Source organism: Entamoeba histolytica, genomic scaffold (assembly GCF_000208925.1).
Source record: "Entamoeba histolytica HM-1:IMSS scf_1104750516749 genomic scaffold, whole genome shotgun sequence".
Lineage (NCBI taxonomy): Eukaryota > Evosea > Mastigamoebida > Endamoebidae > Entamoeba > Entamoeba histolytica.
This window is the reverse complement of record NW_001914976.1, coordinates 26,518-46,876: the sequence shown is the minus strand read 5'-3', so window position 1 is coordinate 46,876 and position 20,359 is coordinate 26,518. Positions and strand designations below refer to the sequence as shown.

Below are 20,359 nucleotides of genomic sequence, written 5' to 3'. Positions count from 1 at the left end.
CAGAAAAGTTAAAAGAATGAACATAGTACTAACTATAATAATTATAATTACAATAAATGGATTAGTTAATACAGACTCAATTAAAATCGTATAATGGAAAATGAATCTAAATACTATGGTGGTTATTATAAAAGTAGTGTTGAAGAACATGAAAAACATTATGAGATAATGTGAGATTATACTGATAACAATAATAACATAGAAAAAACGAAATGATGAAGAATAGAAATAGAAGATAAGATGAGAAGAAATTCTCATATGAACAATGATTTTTATCAGAATGTAAACACCAATTTAATTTTTTGTTTTTCTCTTCATTATTTTTATTATACCTTACCTTCTATTATATTATGACGCCTACTTCTTTTTGGGTAGTATGTATAATTTTTAATAAAATTTATAATAAAATATGTATGATAATAATGAAACTAAAAGAAATAATTAAAATCATTATTCTTATGATTTGCACTTGGATGGTTGTTGGTAATTCCTATGAAAAAGGTTAGTTTATTGTTATTACAAAAACAACACCTTTTCTCAGCACGTTCTTCTATTATTTAAATGTTAGTTATATAGATTTACCCTCTTTTTATTATAATCTGTTAATACAATTTGAAAGTTTTATAATAACATACTTTTTAAGTCTTATACCTTCAAAAATAAATAAAAGAAAAGAAGAAAAGAAAAGAATTAATTTTTAGGAGAATGGAAAGACTTGTATAATTTAACATAAACAATTAATAAAATAAGCCCTACAATGAACACACTTCCAAAAACCATCATTCCTCCGATTTTCATTTCTGTTGAATATTCTATTTATGAGTAACAATGTGAAATTGGTATTAAATAAACAAACCATAAACTTCATCTTCTTTGCTCATTATTCAATATTCTAAGTTTTATCTTAAAAACTCCTATTTATATTTTTTTTTCTTTCTTTTTTTTTCTTTTTATTCTTTTTTGATATAAAAGAAGAACAAAGAATTGACATATCCACAATTGATTTAATGTTTAATGAAAAGTGTTTCTTTTTCTTAATTATCTTTCTTTTGTTTTATTATTTCTTGTTTATTCTCTTTTAATATAAAACATTTGAAAAACAGAAAGGAATAAAAAACAGAAAGGAATAAAAAACATGAAAATGAGAATGAAGTTGAATAGAAAAAAAAAGAGTAAATTATTTCATGTATTGTGAAATCCATTTAAATCCTTCTGGATATCCTTGTCGATTAACTATTGAACTCATAAAAACTTCAATTGGTCTAATTCCTTCACATGTAACATTTCCTTTTCCTGTGGTATGTGTTAATCCCATAGCTTCTCTTAATTGTGCTTCGGAAACTGCTCCTGGAATATCAATTTTATTTCCTAATATCAAAAATGGTGTGTTTTGTAACATTTCATCATTCAATAATGAATCTAATTCTTTCTTAGACTCTCCAAATCTTTCTGGTGCAGCACAATCAACAATATATATCACCGCATCGACTTCTGTACAATATGTTTTCCATACTTTTCTTGCTGGTGTATGTCCTCCTAAATCATATGTATTAAACTTGATATTCCCCATCACTAACTCTTCCATTGTTGGTTGTTGTGTTGGAATATGTTGTGACACTTTCCCATCTTTTAATAAATGTAATAATGTCGTTTTCCCTGCATTATCTAATCCTAAAAATAACATCTTCCCCGTTTTATATGCTAATCCTAAATCAGCTAATAAATTCCAAAACCATTCCCATATCCACATCTTCTTTCTTCTTTATTTTTGAGTTTCTTTTTTTATATTTATAAAATTTTTGCCATTAATATCAAAAAAAAAATATATTAATATTAACATTTAAAATGAATTGAATAAAAAAATTTTTTCAAATAAATTATAATAAACAATATTCTTATATTAAAAAAATGATATTATATATTTTTTTAATAATTTTATATTAATAAAAAACAAAAAAAAATTAATAAAACATTATTTTTTTAAAAAGAAAGAAAAAAGAATTATTTAAAAAATTGACAGAAATAAAAAAACTCAAAATAAAAAGAAAAGAAAGAAAAAAGAAAAATATGGAATATTTATTTACCCTCAGAGATCTTGGTGAAATAAATCATCAAAAGATAAATCAGACCAAATATTTTCCATCATTGGGTAAATTAATATTCAATAAAATATTGTATTTTAAAGAATAGTCACTCAGAAGTCAACATTAATATCCACATAGATAAATATCAACGATATTCAGAGGATTGGATAAAAAGCTTCATCACAGTGACATAATAATAATAAACGTAGATATTCATTTAAATATTCTAGGGTTTAAATATATCTTAATTTAATTTTATTATTTAATATAATTTATTTAACTTCTTTTTTATAGTTTAGATTTAATAATAAAAAGTTATATTTTTTCGTTTTTTTGAAGAAATGAAAAGGAAAAAGATAAACCCTTTGAACTTGAAATTTGTAAAGGAGAGCTCAAATGGTTTGTTTCTTTCTTCTTTTGTATTTTCTCTTATCTTTTTGTTGTAGTATTTAGTTTATGGTATTTATTTAATAGGCTACTGTTACTTCAGAATCAGAATTCCAACACATGCTCCGTGTTTGTAACACCAATCTTGATGGTCGTAGAAAAGTTCCATATGCTCTCACTGGTATTAAGGGATGTGGAAGAAGATATGCATACCTTGTTTGTAAAAGAGCTGGTATTGATGTCAATAAGAGAGCTGGTCTTATGACACCAGCAGAAATTGAAAAGATTGTTGATATTCTTAACAACCCACTTAACTATAAAATTCCAGTTTGGTTCTTGAACAGACAAAAAGATAATAAAGATGGTAAAGATTCTCAACTTATTGCTAATGCTGTTGAAACTAGACTTAGAGAAGATATTGAAGCTCTTAAGAAAATGAGAGCACATAGAGGTCTTAGACATTATTGGGGATTGAGAGTTAGAGGTCAACATACTAAGACTACTGGAAGAAGAGGAAGAACTGTTGGAGTTTCTAGAACTAAAGGAGCTTAATAAAAGTGAATTTTTTATGTTATTAGTTTTTATTTTTAGTATATTACAAAACTCATCAAAATGTATGAAACACGTCATCAGAACAATTGTCTTAATTTGCTGTATCTAAAAACTTTATTTTATTATTTACAATGAAAACATTTATTTTACTTCTGTTTATTGTTTTAAATATTTATGCTATTACTCCTGAACAAGAAGAAATTATCGATGAGTTGAAAGGGGAACAAAAAAGACAAGTTGATGCCATTGCTGATGAAGAACAACCATCTTCTACTGCTCTTATTCAACAACAACCTGGTCAAAAATCTTATGCTTCATATTTTAATAAAATGATGAAAGTTACTAAAGAAAAGGGTAGACATAATAAGCAAAAACATCCAGTAAGAGTACAATCAATATATTCTAAGCCTATTAAAAAAAGTATGAAAAAAGTTGGACATGTTAGTGATGAACTTAATGGTAATTTCTTTGGTAGAAATGGATATAACTATGAGCATACACGAAAGGTTAATAAAGGAAATATGAGAAGTTATAGCAAAAGTTCAGTAATGTATTACACATCATCTCCAGAAGATAAAAAGAATTTTGGTCAACTTCCAGGATTTTTTAAAAATAAGGAAGGAGATATGTGGTTTTAAATAAATTGTCTTAATTTGACTTATTTTTTATTTAATTTTTTTATTAAAACTAAAAAAATTCATATTATGTTAAATCAGATGAAAAGTCTAATTCCTTTATTTCTTTTTATTTCTTTTTCTATTGGTTCAATTTTACCAGAAAGAAGACGATTAGTTAAGCAGTTACTTAATGGTTATAATAACCAAATTGATTCTCAAATTAAACAAAATAAACAATTAATGAACACTTTGTCTGAAGGTGCTTTAAAAGGTGATCCATATCCTTTATACTTAAAACATGTATTTAATGTTGAACAACAAAGAATAAATAGGTTAGCTATGTATCTTAAAACAAGAAAATCTTCTCCATTTAATTATTTAAAAATTAATCATACTCCAATTCGTGATAAACCTTCAACAGATCCAATAAATAAAATTTGTGACTATTACAATGGTGAATATAATGGACCTAATGGTTATTTATACAAACATAAACGGGCTATTCAAAAAGCTGCTTTAAAAGGATTTAGTATCAATGTACCTTCAATTAAAAATTATGAAGGACGATTTGAAACACCTTCATTGATTCAAAAAAATCCTGCAAATGATGGATATTAATTGCTGTTAATTTTTGTTTGATATATTTTTTTATTAAAGAATATTTTATTATAATTAAAAAGGAGTTTAATTATTTTTTTCTTGGGTTGTTAATTCTTGTTCGTTTGAAGGTTCTTGATTATTTGATACTGGAATAACTTCAGTCTCTTCTTCTATTTTCTTTTGTATTTGATAAGGTTCAGACGTATTATTAAAAGAAGTTGATTGTTCCATAGTACTGTTAATTTGGCATTCTTTTATATCACGTTTTTCTTGATATTCTTCATTAGATTCATTATCCATTGAGACTTTCTTTTCAATTAAACCAATTAATGATTTGTATCTTGATTCAACAAAAGCTATTTGTTCTTGTTCTGTTTTTATACCAAATTTTATCATACTATTTTGAAGAACAGGATTCTTAATCCATACTTTAGGACATTCTAAACCAATTCTTTTAATTTCTTCTAATAATATTAAATCACAAGTACTATCCCATGGATTTTGTTTATCTTCTTCATAAATTTCTTCCATTTTATTTTGCATATTAATAACTATTTCAAAAATCTTTCTATATATCAAGTCATTTGTTTTAATTTTTTCACTAACGTCGCTCATTGTCAATTCTTTTATTATTTGTTCAGAATATAATTCAACATCTATTGTATATTTATTAAATATTATCATATTCTCTTCATCAATTTTCATTCCAAATCTAAGTAAATAACAAATAATTGTTTTACTTATTTTATCTGTTTCATTGTCATCAAATTTTTCTTTTAATTTTTCTTGTATTTTTTTCATTAATTGTTTTGTTTCTTCATCTAATACAAATGAAACATTTTCTTCTTTTAATTCATTTAATTTTTTTACTTTTACTTCATTTAAAAATGTTTCAATTCTTCTTTTTCTTTCTTCTTTATTTGTATCTTTTATATCAATATCATCAACTCTTCTTTTTTTTCTTTCAACCTTCTTAGTTTTATTTTCTTTATTTTTCCTTTCTTCTATACTTTTCATTTCTTTTTCTTTTGCTTCATTAAATTCTTTAATTTCTTCTTCAGTTCCTAATTTAATTATTTTTGTCTTTTCTGTTGTTGAAATAATTTCATTAATTAATTGGTCTACAGTTATCATTGTTGTAGATAATATTGAAAAATATTGTTCTTTAGTTATAATTGATGAAGCTCTTGAAGCAACTGCAATAGTTTCATCTATAGTACCAGTAATAACAAAATATAACACCTTAACATTTTTTGTTGTTCCAACTCTCATTTTTTGTTTAATCTCTTCAATTTTATCTTCTGTATAATCACTGTCTAATAAAACAACATAATCTGATCCAGAAAGGTCAACTCCTTGAGAATTACAATTTGTATCAACCAATATTTTAGTAGATTCATTTTTATTAAATTCTTCACACATACGTTTACTTTGACTTATTTCATTATCCCATCCAATTAATTCACATTTAATTAATGGTTTTAAAGCTTCAAGTAATTGAGGAATTGGACTTAATATTGCTACTTTTTTCTTTACTTCAACAAGGAAATTAACTATCTTTTGAACATGAGTCATTTTAACCCCTTTAATACCAATAGAATAAGAAGATATACTTGGAAATAATAATACTCTTCTCATATCCTCTATTGAAACATCTTCACATCCTTTAACTTCTTCTTCTGTTTGAAGGTATGCAGCAGTTTGTTTTTGTTGCATTTTTATTAAAACAAAAATACTACTAATTTTTGGTTCTTCATATTGTGGTATTTCAATTATTTTAATGTCTCCTTTTCCTTTAATTTTCATTAAGAATTTAATTTTATTATAAACTTTTTCATCATCAGTTATTCCAATAACACGATCACATAAACTAATTCTAGTACTTTTAATACTTACATGATTTGGTTCTTGAATATCAATTATTCCATACTTAAAATGAGCAGTTCTTTTAAATATAAATGACTTGCATGAAAATACAACAATTTGTGGTTTAATATTACTATTTTCATCATATAGTTCCATATCAATTACTGACTTTACATTTTCATCACGTGGAAAATGATCAATAAAAGTTAATGGAACACCAGGAAATAGATAGGGTAATTGATTTTTATAATAATCCATTCTCTTTTCGGTACACATAATCAGACATGATACCCCATTCTCTGACTGACACATTTGTTCTGATATAAATGCTAGTACACTTGTTCTTTTACCAAATCCTCCAGAAATAATAATATCATTATTTTCATCAATACATTTTTTTATTTCATCTATAGTTTTTTGTTGATATTCATTTAATTCTAATGGAAATGGTTCACGTTCAAATCTCCATCTTTGGAGTAAACTTTTATTTCTTTCTTTTTCAAAAAATGAACTTAATTCATCACTAAGAAATAATTCTTTTCCTAGCCATTTAACTCTGTACATAAGAATTGGTAATCCATTTTCATCTTTTTGAGGTAATTCTAATATAATTTTTTCTGGTACTAAATCATTAGCTGGTACTGACTCTTCTGTTAATGGAAATACTTCTTTTAATATATGTTCTGTTTTTACTACAGAGTCTGTTTGTGGTAAAGTCCATCTCTTATTAAATTTCTCAATAAGTCCACGTTTATCAATTTTTTTAGTTACTTCTGACTCAAGAATCCATGTAGATTCTACAATTGAAAAATTTTGCCATTTAACAAGGTACATTGGCTGTTCTGGATAATTTTTAAAGAACAACTCTTTTGATGGTACAAAATATTTAAATGTTTTTTGTAATGAAACAACCGACGACCCTGGAACATATTTTGTTAATACTCTTTGAATTTGGGTAGAACTTTCTTCTTCATTCTCATTTCTTTCTGTCTTTTTCTTTTGGGTTTTATTTCTTCTTTCTTTTTTTATAGTTTTAGGTTTAGGAGTTTCAGTTGTTTTATTTGACTCTTTTACTTGTTTTGTATTATCTTCATCATTCATTATAAACTTTTCAATAAGATGTTCTGTTTGTTCATCTTTTGGGTGGAGCGTTTTCTTTAAAATGATGTATTCATACTTAGTGCCATCTTTTTCAACTGTTCGAGTATCAATGATTAACTTCTCAATCCTGTCCATTCTATTGATAATAAGATTTGAATCTTTCTTTATCTCTTTTCCTCTTTTCTTTGTAAAAATTGGAAAACCCTTTTTTTATTTTCAAACCAAAAATCAAAAAAAAAAAAAAAAATTTATTGGTTTAGTCGTCAAGAAAATCATTCACAAATTTTAATAAAGCTCCAATAAATTTCCCTACTACTCTCACAGTTTTTTCAACAAAGTTCATTGGAGTTGCTTTATAGTCTTGTGTTTTACATATACTCTTTTGAATCTTTTTAATTAATTTTCTATTTTCTAAAATATCAACATGTCCAGCTCCTTCAATTTCTAAAATATCAGCTCCCATTTCTTTACATAACTTAAGACTTTCTTTTTGAACTGTTCCATCTCCTTCTTTATTAGTTTCAATTTTTAATAACGTAAAATTAGATGAATAAACTAATTGACTCTCTGTTTTCTTTTCACTTCCAAAAACACATAAATGTTCCCAATGTTTTGTCTTCTTTTTATAATCAACTTCTGTTGCTTCAATAAGCTTCTCAGCAAATGATGGTAGAATAGAACCTGATAATTTTTTAATTAACTTTTTGGTTGCAGTAGCATTGTATTTAGTACCATTAATTTTTAAAACCTTTTTATTGAAATTTAATGAACTTGGAATCATACCATATGAAGACTCAAATGATCTAATAGCTTTAAGGAAAAAGTCACTTGGTAAAATAATTTCTGGAAGATCAAGACTATCACCTGAAAGTAATGCCCTAACTGCTTTAATTGATCCAGCCCATGGTGTGGATATTGTAATAACCTTAGATATATATGTATCAATCCACTTTTGTGGCATACTTTCTAAGAAGTTATGAATAATCAAACCACCCATAGAATGTCCAATTAATACTACTTTATTCTCACTATTTTTCACTGTAGACTCAATTCGGTTAACCAAATCCTTTTTCCAAGAGTCTGGTTGAGAAATAAATCTCCAATCAAATGCAGCAGCTTGAAGGTCTTCAGTATCAATATATCCCATCATTTCTAAATTATCAACAATATCGGCATAGACTCGAACTAATTGTGAAAACAATGAATCTTTTGGTGTAAGAAATGCAACTCCACTAACTGAAGTATTAGCTGGATAATAAGTATTAACACCTTTCATATTTTCCATTGTTTGTGTTTTATTGTTATAATTTAAAGTTAAGTATTCAGGAATACAATCTCTAGTAAGTGGGTTAAGAAGGTCTGAAGAAATCCAAAGTGGTATATCAGATACATGTCTTGGACAATATTCAGGAAGTTTTTCAGTAGCAGGAATATTTAAATTTGCATTTATTGTACTTCCAAGCATTCCATTAAATAAAAATACTGGTCTTCTTTGGTCACAGTATTTAACTTTTTTTCGTTCGTGTTTACTTAAAGCCACAGTAAATAGTGAAATGAGAAGTAATAAAAATTTCATCAAATAAAATTATAAAAATCTAGATTATATATATTGTTTTTCTATTGTCAAAAACCCGACAAATGACAGATACAAGACAATTTCTTTTTTTTTTATTTAATTTTGTTTTATTAATTTTTTCTTGTTCTAAAAAAATTACATGACTTATAAATTAAAAAATAAAAAAGCAATTAATTAAGTATTAATAGAATTAGCTTCTATTCTTCCTGGCTCAGGGGAGACTAATCCCGTCCCTTCGTCTTCTTCTTCAAGCAACTCTACGGAGTATGTTTGGTTGTGATTGAAGCAGTATTCCATGACATCCATCATGTTTTTTATGACAAGGTTTTTTACTTCTTTCTCGATGTCAATGTCAATTTTTAATTCTTTAATTAATTTATTACTTTATTTATTTATTAATCCATTTATTGAGATTACTACTGGAATTATTTTGTCATCTTTTAACTTTTCTATTTTCATTAGAATATTCTTTAATTCCTTATACTTATTTCTTTTCTTCAAATAGGCTCCATTAATATTGTGATATTCAACAATAGTCATATCAAATAATAGATCAGTTTTGTTCTTTTTATCTAATACATATATGTCTGGTATTTTGTGATCTTTTCCATCATTTTTATGTATTATTTGTTTGTTCAATATCATAGTGATGTCTTTATATTGGAACATTGTTTCATATTGTATTTTTATATTGTTTATTTCCAGTGTATTTTCTTATTAGTCAATATGATAATGCCTACAAAATAATGAAAAAACAAAACATAAAAAAATTTAACAAAAATAAAATTGTTTTTCATTCAAGATTGTTATTTATCACTTTTTCTTATTTAATTCTGAACCATCATTGTATCTTCTTCTCTTAAATATTCTCCTAAATCTCCTTGATTATAACAGACAATCCCTGTTGCACTTAATCGAGAATATTCAACTGAAGAACATGCTGTTGTTCCAAAGCCAATTGCAATATCATTTTCATTAAACATAACACATCCTATGTTTCTTGCCATGTTGTCTGTTATTTTACTTATTCCGTTTTTGACTAAATGATTTCCATATAAAAATGATGTTTCTGCTTCTGGTTTTACCCATATTTTACATGAACAATATTGTGCTAAATATGGTAATGCAGTTATTTGAAGTTTAAATTTCCCTGTTTTAGTGAATTTCCCAAAACATGTGCCAAGTGATAATAAATTCTCTCTTCCAATTGTGGTAGCTTGTTCTGCAATACTAAGTCTCACATAATAAACTCTATCCTTTTGTAATCTAAAACAATACTCTTCATTTTCGTTGTCTATTAAAAATCGAATGTTTCTGCCAATGTACTTCGCTAGTTTCTCAAAAAATGATTTTGTTTCTTCATCAGTTAAAGGTCTCATTCCTCACTTCTCTCTTTTGCTTTTCAGTTGTTTTTATTTCTGTTGTTTTTTTAAAGGGTTTTTTCTTCCATTTCTTCTTTCTATTTCTTGTTTTTTCTTTTTTTGTAATTTATCCCACAATTTTCTTTTTTGTCTTTCTTTTCATCTCATTTCTTGTGGTATATCCGATGATGAACATTCTAACCATTTGTTTGCATTAAACTCTACATCACTAATACTCTTTATTGAAGAAGTTCAAATACTCACTTCTCAATTTGAAGTAAATCTAATTGTGGATATATTTGTTTTTAGACTTTTTTCTTTTCATCCACTTATCTATTTTCTTTCATAAATTACACACCATATTAACTTTTATAGGTGTTAATGTATATATCAAATAAATAATTTGTTCTATTATAGTTTCTTACTTCTTATATAATAAGTTATTTCAGATAATTTGTTTTACATAGTCAGTGATGTAGTTTTTTTATTTATCATTCTTTCTGTTTGTTTTTGAGGTGGTTTATGGTAAGCAAGAAAGTTCTCATTCTTTATTGAAAAGTGAGGTGTTGTGGTTATGTTTGAATGGTTCATTATTTCTTTGGTGATTCAATGAATAAAACCTTTAACAATTATTTTGTTCAAGTTCAGTGTTAATTAGAAATAATTGGACGGAGTATTTAATCACAACAAAGATTGTTATTTTGGTGATAACACTTAATTTGATAATTCCTGTGATTAAAAACGTAATTTTATCAACTAGTTATTTTTAATGTTCTTCTTCTTTTTAATGATTTGTAAACATACAACTTTTCAAATTATGTTATTCAAACATTTTATGAAATAAATAAAAGAAAAATAAGTATATTAAGTGTTAATAGATTTTTCATATATTCTTCTTTGCTAAGTGAAGATTAATCCCATTCATGAGTTTGTTTAAAAAAGAGTAATCTTTTTGTTTAATTGACCATTTAACTTTTTCTAGGAATATGAGAAAAATATTTCTTTGTTTTATTTTTTCCTATTAATGTCTTCTCAAACTTCTTCTGCTTAATTCTTCTTTTTAACCTTTTGTTTATTTTCTGTCTTAATTTTAAACATTTTCTTTTTCTTTTTTTCTTTATTTTATGAAAGAAAGAAGAGACTATTTCATTCTCACTATATTACTTTGACTCATTTTCTTTTAGTCTTACCCACACTTTAGTACTTCCTTATATTACACCATGTAATATTTCATCATAATACCTCAATACATTTTTTGTAGCATTCCCTAATACATTTCTAATTCAAATACACCGTCATAACCAGAAAATAACTGGAAGAGTCGATGCTTGAATTTGTACTAGGGTTTGTGTGGTGTTTTAGACATGCCACCTTCTATTTTTTTCCTTCTATGAAAGAAATTGTAATAAATGAATAAAAATAGGAATTGAAATAAATAATTTGTTGTTGAAATAAAGTTTTCTTCTATAAATAACCAAAAAAGATAAGAACTAGAAAAGAATATGAGAACGATAAAACCTAAAATAAAATTATATTGAAATAGAAAAAGAATTAAAAAAAGATTACTATAATTAAAACGATACATATAAAAACGACTAAAACTTAACAAAAATCATTTAAATGTCTGTCAACCAAAAAACAATTAAATCTGCTTTATCTACAAGTGAATCAGCTAATAAGAAGAGAAAATCGGTAAGTATAGAAATTAAAGAGGAGAGCTTTATTATTGGATGTGCAATAAAGGTTGGCATTCATTTATTGTTAGAAAGAAAAACAAAGAAAAGTGAAAGTCTTCAAAAATTTAATATTATTGATATTTCTGTTCCTAAAGAAGCTCTTTTAGATGAAAATATTAATAAAGAACTTCAAAAATTGTTCATGGTACAACAAGAAAAAAAGGAGGGATTAGTTCAAAGAGATTTAGACAAGTCAAAACAAAACAGTATTTATAACTTTTTACTTGAAGTATTAAGTAATTATGGAAACCAAATTAATTATATGAAAACAAGAGGTAGTTCTAACACAGTTAAAAGGGAAAGAATATCAACATTTAATGGATTAAATCAAAAAGAAATATATGAAATTGGGGAAAAGGTTAATGAATATCTTATTAAAGAAATTCCAATTGAAGAAGGTAAAAAGAAAAAGGAATGTAGAAAACTAATTAAGGAGATTGATTTAAATATTTCTCTACCATTATATACAGTAAATGCATGTTGCTCTGAAAGTCATTATGGTAATGAACAATTAAATTATTTGGAACAAACACCAATAGTACAAACACCTGTTCTTTGTTATTATGATGGTAATAATTTATATTTACCAAATGGTGTTTCTTTAAATTTACCAAATACTAATTATGTATATGTACCAAATACTAATTATGTATGCGTGCCAAATGATAATTATGTATACGTACCAAATGGTAGTGATTATATGGGATATGTTTCAATAAATTCAACGGATTCCAATATACCTGAACAATCAAATTATATTAGTGTTAATCAATTAAGTACAAAATTGGAATAGTGTAAGAGGAGGATAACATGACCAGAATAAGAAATTTGATAATATTTACTTTTCTTAGATTGTCTATAAAAACAATTATCTCAACATTCTTTTTAAGAAGTTTATTAAAACGAAAAGAATGATGAAGTAAATGTTTATATATAAATAGTCTAAGTATAACAAAGATAATTAAAATTCTTATTCATTATTCTTGTTTTAGTTTTACTAATATTTCAAAATACAATGATAAAGGAATAAATAATATTTTATTTTTCATCTTATTTTTTACTTTCTTTTGAAATATTAATGATTCATATGTTTTTATATTGTTTTTATGAGTATATGATATAATAGAAAGAAAAGAATGAATGAAGAAGATATTAAAATGATAGAAATTCTTATTTAAATTGATTTTACAAAGAAATATCAAAACTTACAAAGAATATATTGTTGTAATAGTTATATTAATTGATATACATTCAAAAACAGTAGAATAAGAAATAACAAGAAAAAAAAAATCAATGAATAAGTAAAATACAAGAAAGAAATAATATAAAAAGAAATAAAATAAACCATGAAGAAAAAACAATAAATATAAAACTTAATTGAGATAAATTCTGATTAAAAAAAAATTTTTTAAGTATAATTCTTATTTAACTCAAAACCAAATAAATTGATTTGGTTTATGAATTAAACTATTTGAATATGTTTTGTTATTATTATAATTTTTATATTTTCTGTGGTGTATCTTGTAAATGTATTTTTTTTTTGAAAAATAGTAGAAAAGAAAGAAAATAATTTCTATTCATATTTGGTTTGTTAATTTATTATACGTTTCTATTTTCCATCCCCAAAGCATATTTCCTATTGTAATAAACTCTTTCTTTTCTTCTGTATTCCAATGATTAGCATATCTAAGTGTTGAGTAATAAGTCTTTACTTAACTAAACTAGTCAATAAAAAATTAAAAACAAACGCTAAGATAAAGGAAAGAGCATGTGGAGGAAGTTCTTCCCATGGCTCTTCAAATAAAGGAAATGAGTCATGTTCTTTTGTAAAAGAAGAAAGAAAAGAAACAAGAGATGCAACTTTAGCAGGATTCCAATTTCCAGTAATACCAGTCACAAATGCCCTAAACATTGGTTCTTCAGTTCTCATTCTCCATCGTTCCATTGCATCTAAAATTGTTCGAATAACTTCGTTAAATGAAATTTTATTATTTTCAATGATATAGTTATAGATAGCAGCAAGTCTTACTCCAGCTTGTGTGTTTCTTCCAAGAACCATTATAATATCATCACTATTTTCACTTTCACCTCCAAAAGCAGTTAGAACGGCACCTTGAGTTCCACCAAAAATAATATTAAGGTCAGAAAGTAATTTGTACATAGTTCCAGATTCAGTTTTCATAATAGATTTTCTTCTTTTCATTTTATCTTGTATTTGAACTTCTTCTTGTCTAACAAGATGTCTACAGAAATAATTCCAAACAAAGTTAGCAATCTCATCATCACTCCAAGTAGTAATACATTCTAAAAGAATATTATAAAAATATCTCTCACATGTATCTTTTCCAACATTATTCATAATTTGAATTAATTCTGTTGGTGGAACTTGTCTTTCATTTAAATGTTTACAAACATTAATTTCATTCTTAACTTCAGGCCATGACTTACCACAAAAAGGAGTTGAAACAAGTTCTGCTTCTTTCTTTCTTTGTTCCTCAACTTTCTGAAGAGTTTTTATATGACTGTTAATTGAATCAACCCAAGCAGCACCCATGTCAGGAGTGTCAGCAATAATTTCTTGATTTCTATGAACACTACAAATAACAATATTCATGAATGTGTCATCAATTATTTTAGCTTGAGATTTTGAATTTAACTCAATAACTCCTTTTGGAGTAGAAGTTGGATTAGCACTACTAAAATAATAAATAAATTCATTTTTGATAATAAAATATCTTTTTTTCCATGTATGGAAGTCATACCCCTTTTTCTTTAACCAACCTTCACGAACACCAGGTTGAAGGTCTTTTAAATGAGTCTTCTTGAAATTATTAAAATTTGGATGGTTACTCATTGAAGTAACTCAAAAATAAAAAAAACACAATTATGAGTTCAGTCCAGTGGTTAGAAAAAAACGGAAAGGAAAAATGGACAAAAGAATTATTTGATCAATATGTTGGTACTGAACATGGAAAATGGTGTGGTGTTATTGAAAGAATTATGGTTGGAAATAATTGGGCTTATAAAGTTAAAACAATGCAATTAATAAAAAACAATATTGAAAATGTAAATGATGAAAAATTAGCAATTACACTTTATCATTTTGTTGTAGGTGCTATTTTAGATCATTGTGACCAAGTAGTTAAAGAAGCAATTTTGTTATATAAGTATATGTTACATTATTTAATATTTAGAAAAGTTAGTAATGACACAATTAAATTAATTTTAATTGAAATTGTTGTGAGTGAATGGAAAGAATTAAGATTTGATTGTTATGATGTTTTTTGCTTAGACTCATTAGATGATAGAATGATTTTATCATTATTTACTGTTTGTTATTTTAAACATAAAGTTTATTGATAAAACTTCTCATTCATTCTTCTTAGCAATTTGTAACTATTTATCCACTAACAGACCAAATAGAAAAAGAACGTCTTATTAAAACTATAATTTTATTACCACAACATTGTAGAGGATCTTTTCAATGTTTTGATAATGAATTCTCAAATAAACCATTTGAACAATTTACTTCTTACAAAGAAGTTTTTGCCTCTTTGTTCCTTATGAATTATTCATCTTCTCTTGCTAATTCTTTTATTTCTAAATCCTTACAATACCAATTAAATTCTCTTTCTCCAGAATTATGTCCATTACAAACTATACAAAGAGAGTTAACAAATTTACCACCTACAACAGTATTAGTAAAGTATATAGATTCAATTTCATCAAGTTAATCTCTTTATATCTTTATTTTTTGTTTTTTCTTTCAAAAAAAAAAATTTGAACTGAAAATATGTGTTTTATGACATCTATTGTGAAACAAGCACCTCATCTTTCTTTTAAATTAGTTAAATTTACAACTGTTTTAGAAGAGTATTGGTCAGTAGTTGTTTTTCATGTTGTTGTAGAGTCTTCTAATGGAAGTTATACTTTATATAGAACTTCTGAACAATTAATAACTATTCTCTGTTCTGTTTGTTTTTTGTAGTTTTTTATTCGATAAAAAATATTAATATTGCATATGTTAATACTAACATTTTTTTTAGTGTATAAAAGGGATTGAATCTTTACCAATGGATAAAGACATTGAATGGTTGAAAAATACTGAGCCTTTATTTTATACTAAGAGATATCTTTTAATTTTTAATAAATGTATTGAAAAATTATTAGAAAATCCAGAATTTATGAAAGAGTTAAAGAAACAAAAGTTATTAAGAAAGGATTTTCTTCCTCCTTTAAATTCACTTAAATTTACTAAAAAAGGAAAAGTTCTATTTCATAGAAATAATGATCCGGAAGATTTGATGATTGATGCAACTTTAATGTTATGTACATCTCAATTACCATATCTTTATGTGTATATCACTAATAACCCTGTTAGTATCCCTTATATAGCCATACAACTACCTCCAATTTTAGTTCAATTATCTCAACAATCAAATGGTGCTTTTATAATTCAAACACCTACACAATCATATGTTTTTTATGTTTCAATGGTAGATGAAGCTAATAAATGGGTTCATGCAATTAATAAAAGTACAATCAAAACAATGATTTGTCCAAAAGGACTATTAGCACTTGTAAATTCTCCTCGTTCATCTCCTAAATCAAATAGAACACCAAAGAAGAATATAACTTCAAAAGAAACAAATGGTATCTTATTATTAACATCATATAACAATGAAACAAATTCATTACAAAAGAAAATATTAAAAGACCAATTAAGATTAATGGCTACAATCAATATCACTGGACTTATTCAGACATTAAATGAACGACATATTATAATGAAAATTGGTCAACTAAAGCATGTATTAAGTTTAGTATTATTTGGTACAGAAATATCAACATTAGAAAATGTTATTGGTGAAATTGGATTCTTTTCAGAATCAGGTCTTGTTAATGAAACAATTGATATCAACGAATTACATGGAAGTGTTATTTTTGCTTTAAAAGAAGATTCAAAAATCCCAAATTTACATGGATATTCAAGAAATTTAGATGGTAAAGAAAAAAGTCATATCCTTCTTGCTATTAACAGAATGTCTTCTTCTCAAAATGAAAACAAATGTAATATAGAATATCCATTATTTCCAGGAGAAAATATCATAAGTATCATTCCTGAAACAATTCATCTTCATTTTAATCAAACAAAGAGTAGTGTACAACCAATCTTTGGTACAGTTATTGTGACTACAGCTCGTTTTATATTTAAACATCAAAAACAATTGTTAGAAATAGACAAATCAAAAGATCTTCTTAGAACTTCTGAACATTGTTCTGGTACATTTCATGTTCCAGTTCCATCTATTAAAAAAATTAAAGTAAGATGTATTGAACTAGAGTCAATAAAAAAATTTTACACTCTATTGATTATTACAAAGTATTTTAATTATTTCTATATTGGTTATTTCACGGATGAAGCTCAAGCATTAAAGTTACAAGAAACATTATTATGTCTAATAGAAAAGAATGCACAGATAGAATTATTTTCTATGGGTGGATCAATAGAAGATCGAATGAAATTGATTAGAGAAGATTTTACAAGACTTAATATTGAAAAATACTCTGCATTAAAAGTATGGACTCAACAACTTTGTCCAACATATCCTCCTTGTGTTGTTATACCTTCAATATTTAATGAAGAAGAACTACAACAATGTGTACAATTTAGGAGCAAAGGAAGAATTCCTATTGTTTCTTGGATATCTGAAGGAAATGGATTATTAGTTAGAAGTAGTCAACCTGCAACAGGTATTACTTCTTCTCGAAGTAAAGTTGATGAACAAATGTTAACTGAATATGCTATGATGAGCCGAACACATTCAATCAAAGTTTATGATGCACGACCAAAGTTAAATGCTAATGTAAATAGAGTAAAAGGAATGGGAAGTGAAAATATGAAGAATTATGGTAATGCTACAATAACATTTCTAAATATTGATAATATCCATAAAATGAGAGATGCTGAAGATGGGTTATTTACTATAATCGAATCACCTTTAAATGAAGAAAATAAGAATATATGGTTAAAACATATTAAAAAAATTATTAAAGGTGTTTGTGAACTTTGTAGTAGTATTATTAATGGTAATAGTGTTCTTGTTCATTGTTCAGATGGTTGGGATAGAACAAGTCAATTAACGTCATTAACAATGATTATAATGGATCCTTATTATCGTACTTTTAAGGGATTTGAAACAATAATAGAAAAAGAATGGAGTTTAAGTGGTCATAAGTTTAGTGATAGATGTAGACACTTAAATGGATCACAAAGTATTTCTGAAACTTCACCTATATTTTTACAGTTTATCGATAGTGTTTATCAACTATATTCATTATTTCCAAGTGAATTTGAATTTAATGAAGTTTTCTTAAAAGAATTACTCTTTCAGTTATACTCTTGTTATTTTTGTAACTTCCGTTTTAATTGTTGGAATGAATTTAATTCTTTTGGGAATCGAGTGATGAATTTTTATTCTTTCCTTGATTATGAAGAAGAAATTTTATTTAGTTTTAGTAATGAGCTATTTAATCCACAATTGAAAGTACTACCATTAGATGTCATTAAACAAAAACAACCCATATTTTGGTATAATTATTATGGGAGTTATTCAACAACCCATAACTACATGTAATTTTGATTATTGTTTTGATTTGGGTTATTTTCTAAATAAAAAAGTCAAAAATAATTGGTTCCAAAAAAAAAGGAAAAAACCTACTAAAGGGTAGATTAGAAGCAGGTTTTTCATTTTTTTTCATACTCTTCTTCAAAACTAATTAAATTACTTTATAATGATTGGATTTGAATTACGTGAAGTTCACCATACATTATTATGTAAAATGGTTAGTATAACAACTTGTATTGCATTGATTATTTCTTTATATATATTCTTTTTTCAATTTACATTTGCTTTAGATAAAGACTTAATCAATAATACAACTGTTTGTAAATATTTTTTAAATATTGAAACAAACATTTATTTTATTAGCTTTCTCTTCACAAAAATAATATACAACATCCTGAAGGGACATGTCAGTCTGATCCGTATAAACATTACACCCCATTCTCATTAACTTTAGAAACAGAAGATGAAAGTTATTCTTTTTGGTGTTCTCCTTATATTCATTACCAAGTATTTGTATTGTGTTTTGGTTGGTTATTAAATTCAGGATTTATTGCATTTTGTTATATGTATACTATTGTATTTCATTACAATACAAATAAACAACTATTTATTTCTTCAATATATTGTGGCTTTCTCGGAGCATGTGGTATTTATGATATTGTTAACTGGACACGAATACAGAAATTCTGTACAGAAATTGTACCAAATATAACATATGGACAACCTTTAAAATCATTTACATGTCAAAGTACTTCATATCTTGTTTTTGCAATATCTGAATTAGTGTGTTCTATAATGATTATCTTAAATTATATTGTATTATCATATTTTTATAATAAATATTCTAAACAAAATGTTTTCTCTTTTACTTCTACTGTTGTTATTAATGATGAGGCTCCAATAGGAAGTCCAATAATCAATGATAAGCAATAATTGAGCATTTTTTATATTTTTATTAATTTTATTATTTATGATTTATAAAACAAATATCAAAAGAAATAAAAATTAAGGAATTGTGGATGAGGTATGTACCATTGCTTTTATTTAACAAAATTTGTTTAACCAATACAACCCTTCTGCTAGAGAAGAAGTTTGAGATTGTGAAGCAGAAGAGACATAATCATCTCCAAAAGGTAAACAAGCAGTTCTTTCAAATGGAATAGGATTAATAGTTCGTTGGGGGTATGAACAATCTTCTCGTTGCATATAATCGTCAATAATGATAATCTCATCAGCAAATGAAGTAGAAGTGGAATCAATTGATATTTGTGCTTTTGCTATTGGCTGCATTATTGCTTGTGGGTGTGATAGTGACATATTCATTGAATTGATAGATTGAGATAAGTCGAATCTTTTTATTCCGGCGGAGTTTTCATGAAAGAATTTTCTCCATTCTGTTTTAAAATGGATTTAAATGTAGAATTTCTCTTTGATTCGAATTATTCTTTTCGGAGTTTTTTTTTTTTAATTTTTTTAAACTCATCATTTGTGACTCTTTTTTTTAGTAGTTAATTCTATTATTTTAAAAGATAAATTATGTATGTTTTTCAATAGAAGATTCTACTATTTTATCTTTATTACTTTTTATGAGAAAGTTTATGAGAGTGTCATTAATGAAAAAGATCAATCTAAGTACAGCTCATAAAGTTTAAGTGCAAGAGTGCCACTTGTTAATTTTGAGACACATCAAAATAATCCTTTTTTTTATTAAGAAGATTATTTTGGTGGATTATTCTAACAATACAAACGAGTCGAATGATTTTTTTAGGGAGAAGGAAAAAGAAAGAAGTATGTTTTATATGACATAATGAATTTATTTAATCGAATATAAAGGAAATTTAAAAATAAAT

General features: G+C 25.6%; 12 protein-coding genes across 12 annotated transcripts, besides 4 other annotated features; 7 read left to right on the top strand and 5 right to left on the bottom strand.

Annotated features, from left to right (window-relative positions):
* Window positions 1-267: part of a repeat region that runs on past the window's edge.
* A 910-nt stretch (window positions 268-1,177) lies between these two features.
* On the bottom strand, window positions 1,178-1,750 carry EHI_031410 (GTP-binding protein; the record flags this gene model as incomplete). Its single annotated transcript, XM_643777.1, has 1 exon — window positions 1,178-1,750. One exon carries the CDS (start codon window positions 1,748-1,750, stop codon window positions 1,178-1,180), a length of 573 nt encoding a protein of 190 aa, XP_648869.1.
* Window positions 1,751-2,480: 730 nt separating this feature from the next.
* Window positions 2,481-3,044, top strand: EHI_031400 (40S ribosomal protein S18, putative; the record flags this gene model as incomplete). The annotated part of the gene is made up of 2 exons (XM_647998.2): window positions 2,481-2,483; window positions 2,559-3,044. The coding sequence occupies 2 exons, from the start codon at window positions 2,481-2,483 to the stop codon at window positions 3,021-3,023; spliced, it is 468 nt and encodes a 155-aa protein (XP_653090.2). The 3' UTR covers window positions 3,024-3,044.
* Window positions 3,045-3,144: 100 nt separating this feature from the next.
* Window positions 3,145-3,681, top strand: EHI_031390 (uncharacterized protein). Its single transcript, XM_649005.2, has one exon. The coding sequence runs from the start codon at window positions 3,155-3,157 to the stop codon at window positions 3,659-3,661; it is 507 nt and encodes a 168-aa protein (XP_654097.1). The 5' UTR covers window positions 3,145-3,154; the 3' UTR covers window positions 3,662-3,681.
* A 199-nt stretch (window positions 3,682-3,880) lies between these two features.
* EHI_031380 (uncharacterized protein) lies at window positions 3,881-4,258 on the top strand (the record flags this gene model as incomplete). The annotated part of the gene is made up of 1 exon (XM_649004.2): window positions 3,881-4,258. The coding sequence occupies one exon, from the start codon at window positions 3,881-3,883 to the stop codon at window positions 4,256-4,258; it is 378 nt and encodes a 125-aa protein (XP_654096.2).
* A 66-nt stretch (window positions 4,259-4,324) lies between these two features.
* Window positions 4,325-7,342, bottom strand: EHI_031370 (uncharacterized protein; the record flags this gene model as incomplete). Its single annotated transcript, XM_649003.1, has 1 exon — window positions 4,325-7,342. One exon carries the CDS (start codon window positions 7,340-7,342, stop codon window positions 4,325-4,327), a length of 3,018 nt encoding a protein of 1,005 aa, XP_654095.1.
* A 121-nt stretch (window positions 7,343-7,463) lies between these two features.
* EHI_031360 (lecithin:cholesterol acyltransferase domain-containing protein) lies at window positions 7,464-8,783 on the bottom strand (the record flags this gene model as incomplete). Its single annotated transcript, XM_649002.1, has 1 exon — window positions 7,464-8,783. The coding sequence occupies one exon, from the start codon at window positions 8,781-8,783 to the stop codon at window positions 7,464-7,466; it is 1,320 nt and encodes a 439-aa protein (XP_654094.1).
* A 161-nt stretch (window positions 8,784-8,944) lies between these two features.
* Window positions 8,945-9,520: a repeat region.
* A 90-nt stretch (window positions 9,521-9,610) lies between these two features.
* On the bottom strand, window positions 9,611-10,162 carry EHI_031350 (60S ribosome subunit biogenesis protein NIP7; the record flags this gene model as incomplete). The annotated part of the gene is made up of 1 exon (XM_649001.1): window positions 9,611-10,162. The coding sequence occupies one exon, from the start codon at window positions 10,160-10,162 to the stop codon at window positions 9,611-9,613; it is 552 nt and encodes a 183-aa protein (XP_654093.1).
* A 146-nt stretch (window positions 10,163-10,308) lies between these two features.
* Window positions 10,309-10,466: a repeat region.
* Window positions 10,467-10,995: 529 nt separating this feature from the next.
* Window positions 10,996-11,518: a repeat region.
* Window positions 11,519-11,764: 246 nt separating this feature from the next.
* On the top strand, window positions 11,765-12,673 carry EHI_031340 (uncharacterized protein; the record flags this gene model as incomplete). The annotated part of the gene is made up of 1 exon (XM_649000.1): window positions 11,765-12,673. The coding sequence occupies one exon, from the start codon at window positions 11,765-11,767 to the stop codon at window positions 12,671-12,673; it is 909 nt and encodes a 302-aa protein (XP_654092.1).
* Window positions 12,674-13,457: 784 nt separating this feature from the next.
* On the bottom strand, window positions 13,458-14,734 carry EHI_031330 (uncharacterized protein; the record flags this gene model as incomplete). The annotated part of the gene is made up of 2 exons (XM_648999.1): window positions 13,458-13,566; window positions 13,629-14,734. The coding sequence occupies 2 exons, from the start codon at window positions 14,732-14,734 to the stop codon at window positions 13,458-13,460; spliced, it is 1,215 nt and encodes a 404-aa protein (XP_654091.1).
* Window positions 14,735-14,766: 32 nt separating this feature from the next.
* Window positions 14,767-15,240, top strand: EHI_031320 (uncharacterized protein; the record flags this gene model as incomplete). Its single annotated transcript, XM_648998.2, has 1 exon — window positions 14,767-15,240. One exon carries the CDS (start codon window positions 14,767-14,769, stop codon window positions 15,238-15,240), a length of 474 nt encoding a protein of 157 aa, XP_654090.2.
* Window positions 15,241-15,682: 442 nt separating this feature from the next.
* On the top strand, window positions 15,683-18,518 carry EHI_031310 (myotubularin-related protein 2, putative; the record flags this gene model as incomplete). Its single annotated transcript, XM_648997.1, has 2 exons — window positions 15,683-15,853; window positions 15,927-18,518. 2 exons carry the CDS (start codon window positions 15,683-15,685, stop codon window positions 18,516-18,518), a joined length of 2,763 nt encoding a protein of 920 aa, XP_654089.1.
* A 157-nt stretch (window positions 18,519-18,675) lies between these two features.
* EHI_031300 (uncharacterized protein) lies at window positions 18,676-19,442 on the top strand (the record flags this gene model as incomplete). Its single annotated transcript, XM_648996.1, has 2 exons — window positions 18,676-18,825; window positions 18,873-19,442. The coding sequence occupies 2 exons, from the start codon at window positions 18,676-18,678 to the stop codon at window positions 19,440-19,442; spliced, it is 720 nt and encodes a 239-aa protein (XP_654088.1).
* Window positions 19,443-20,359: the final 917 nt, after the last annotated feature.

Bases quoted from the DNA above. Each gene is read 5' to 3' on its own strand.
- EHI_031390 (XM_649005.2), top strand. From the start codon at position 3,155: ATGAAAACATTTATTTTACTTCTGTTTATTGTTTTAAATATTTATGCT.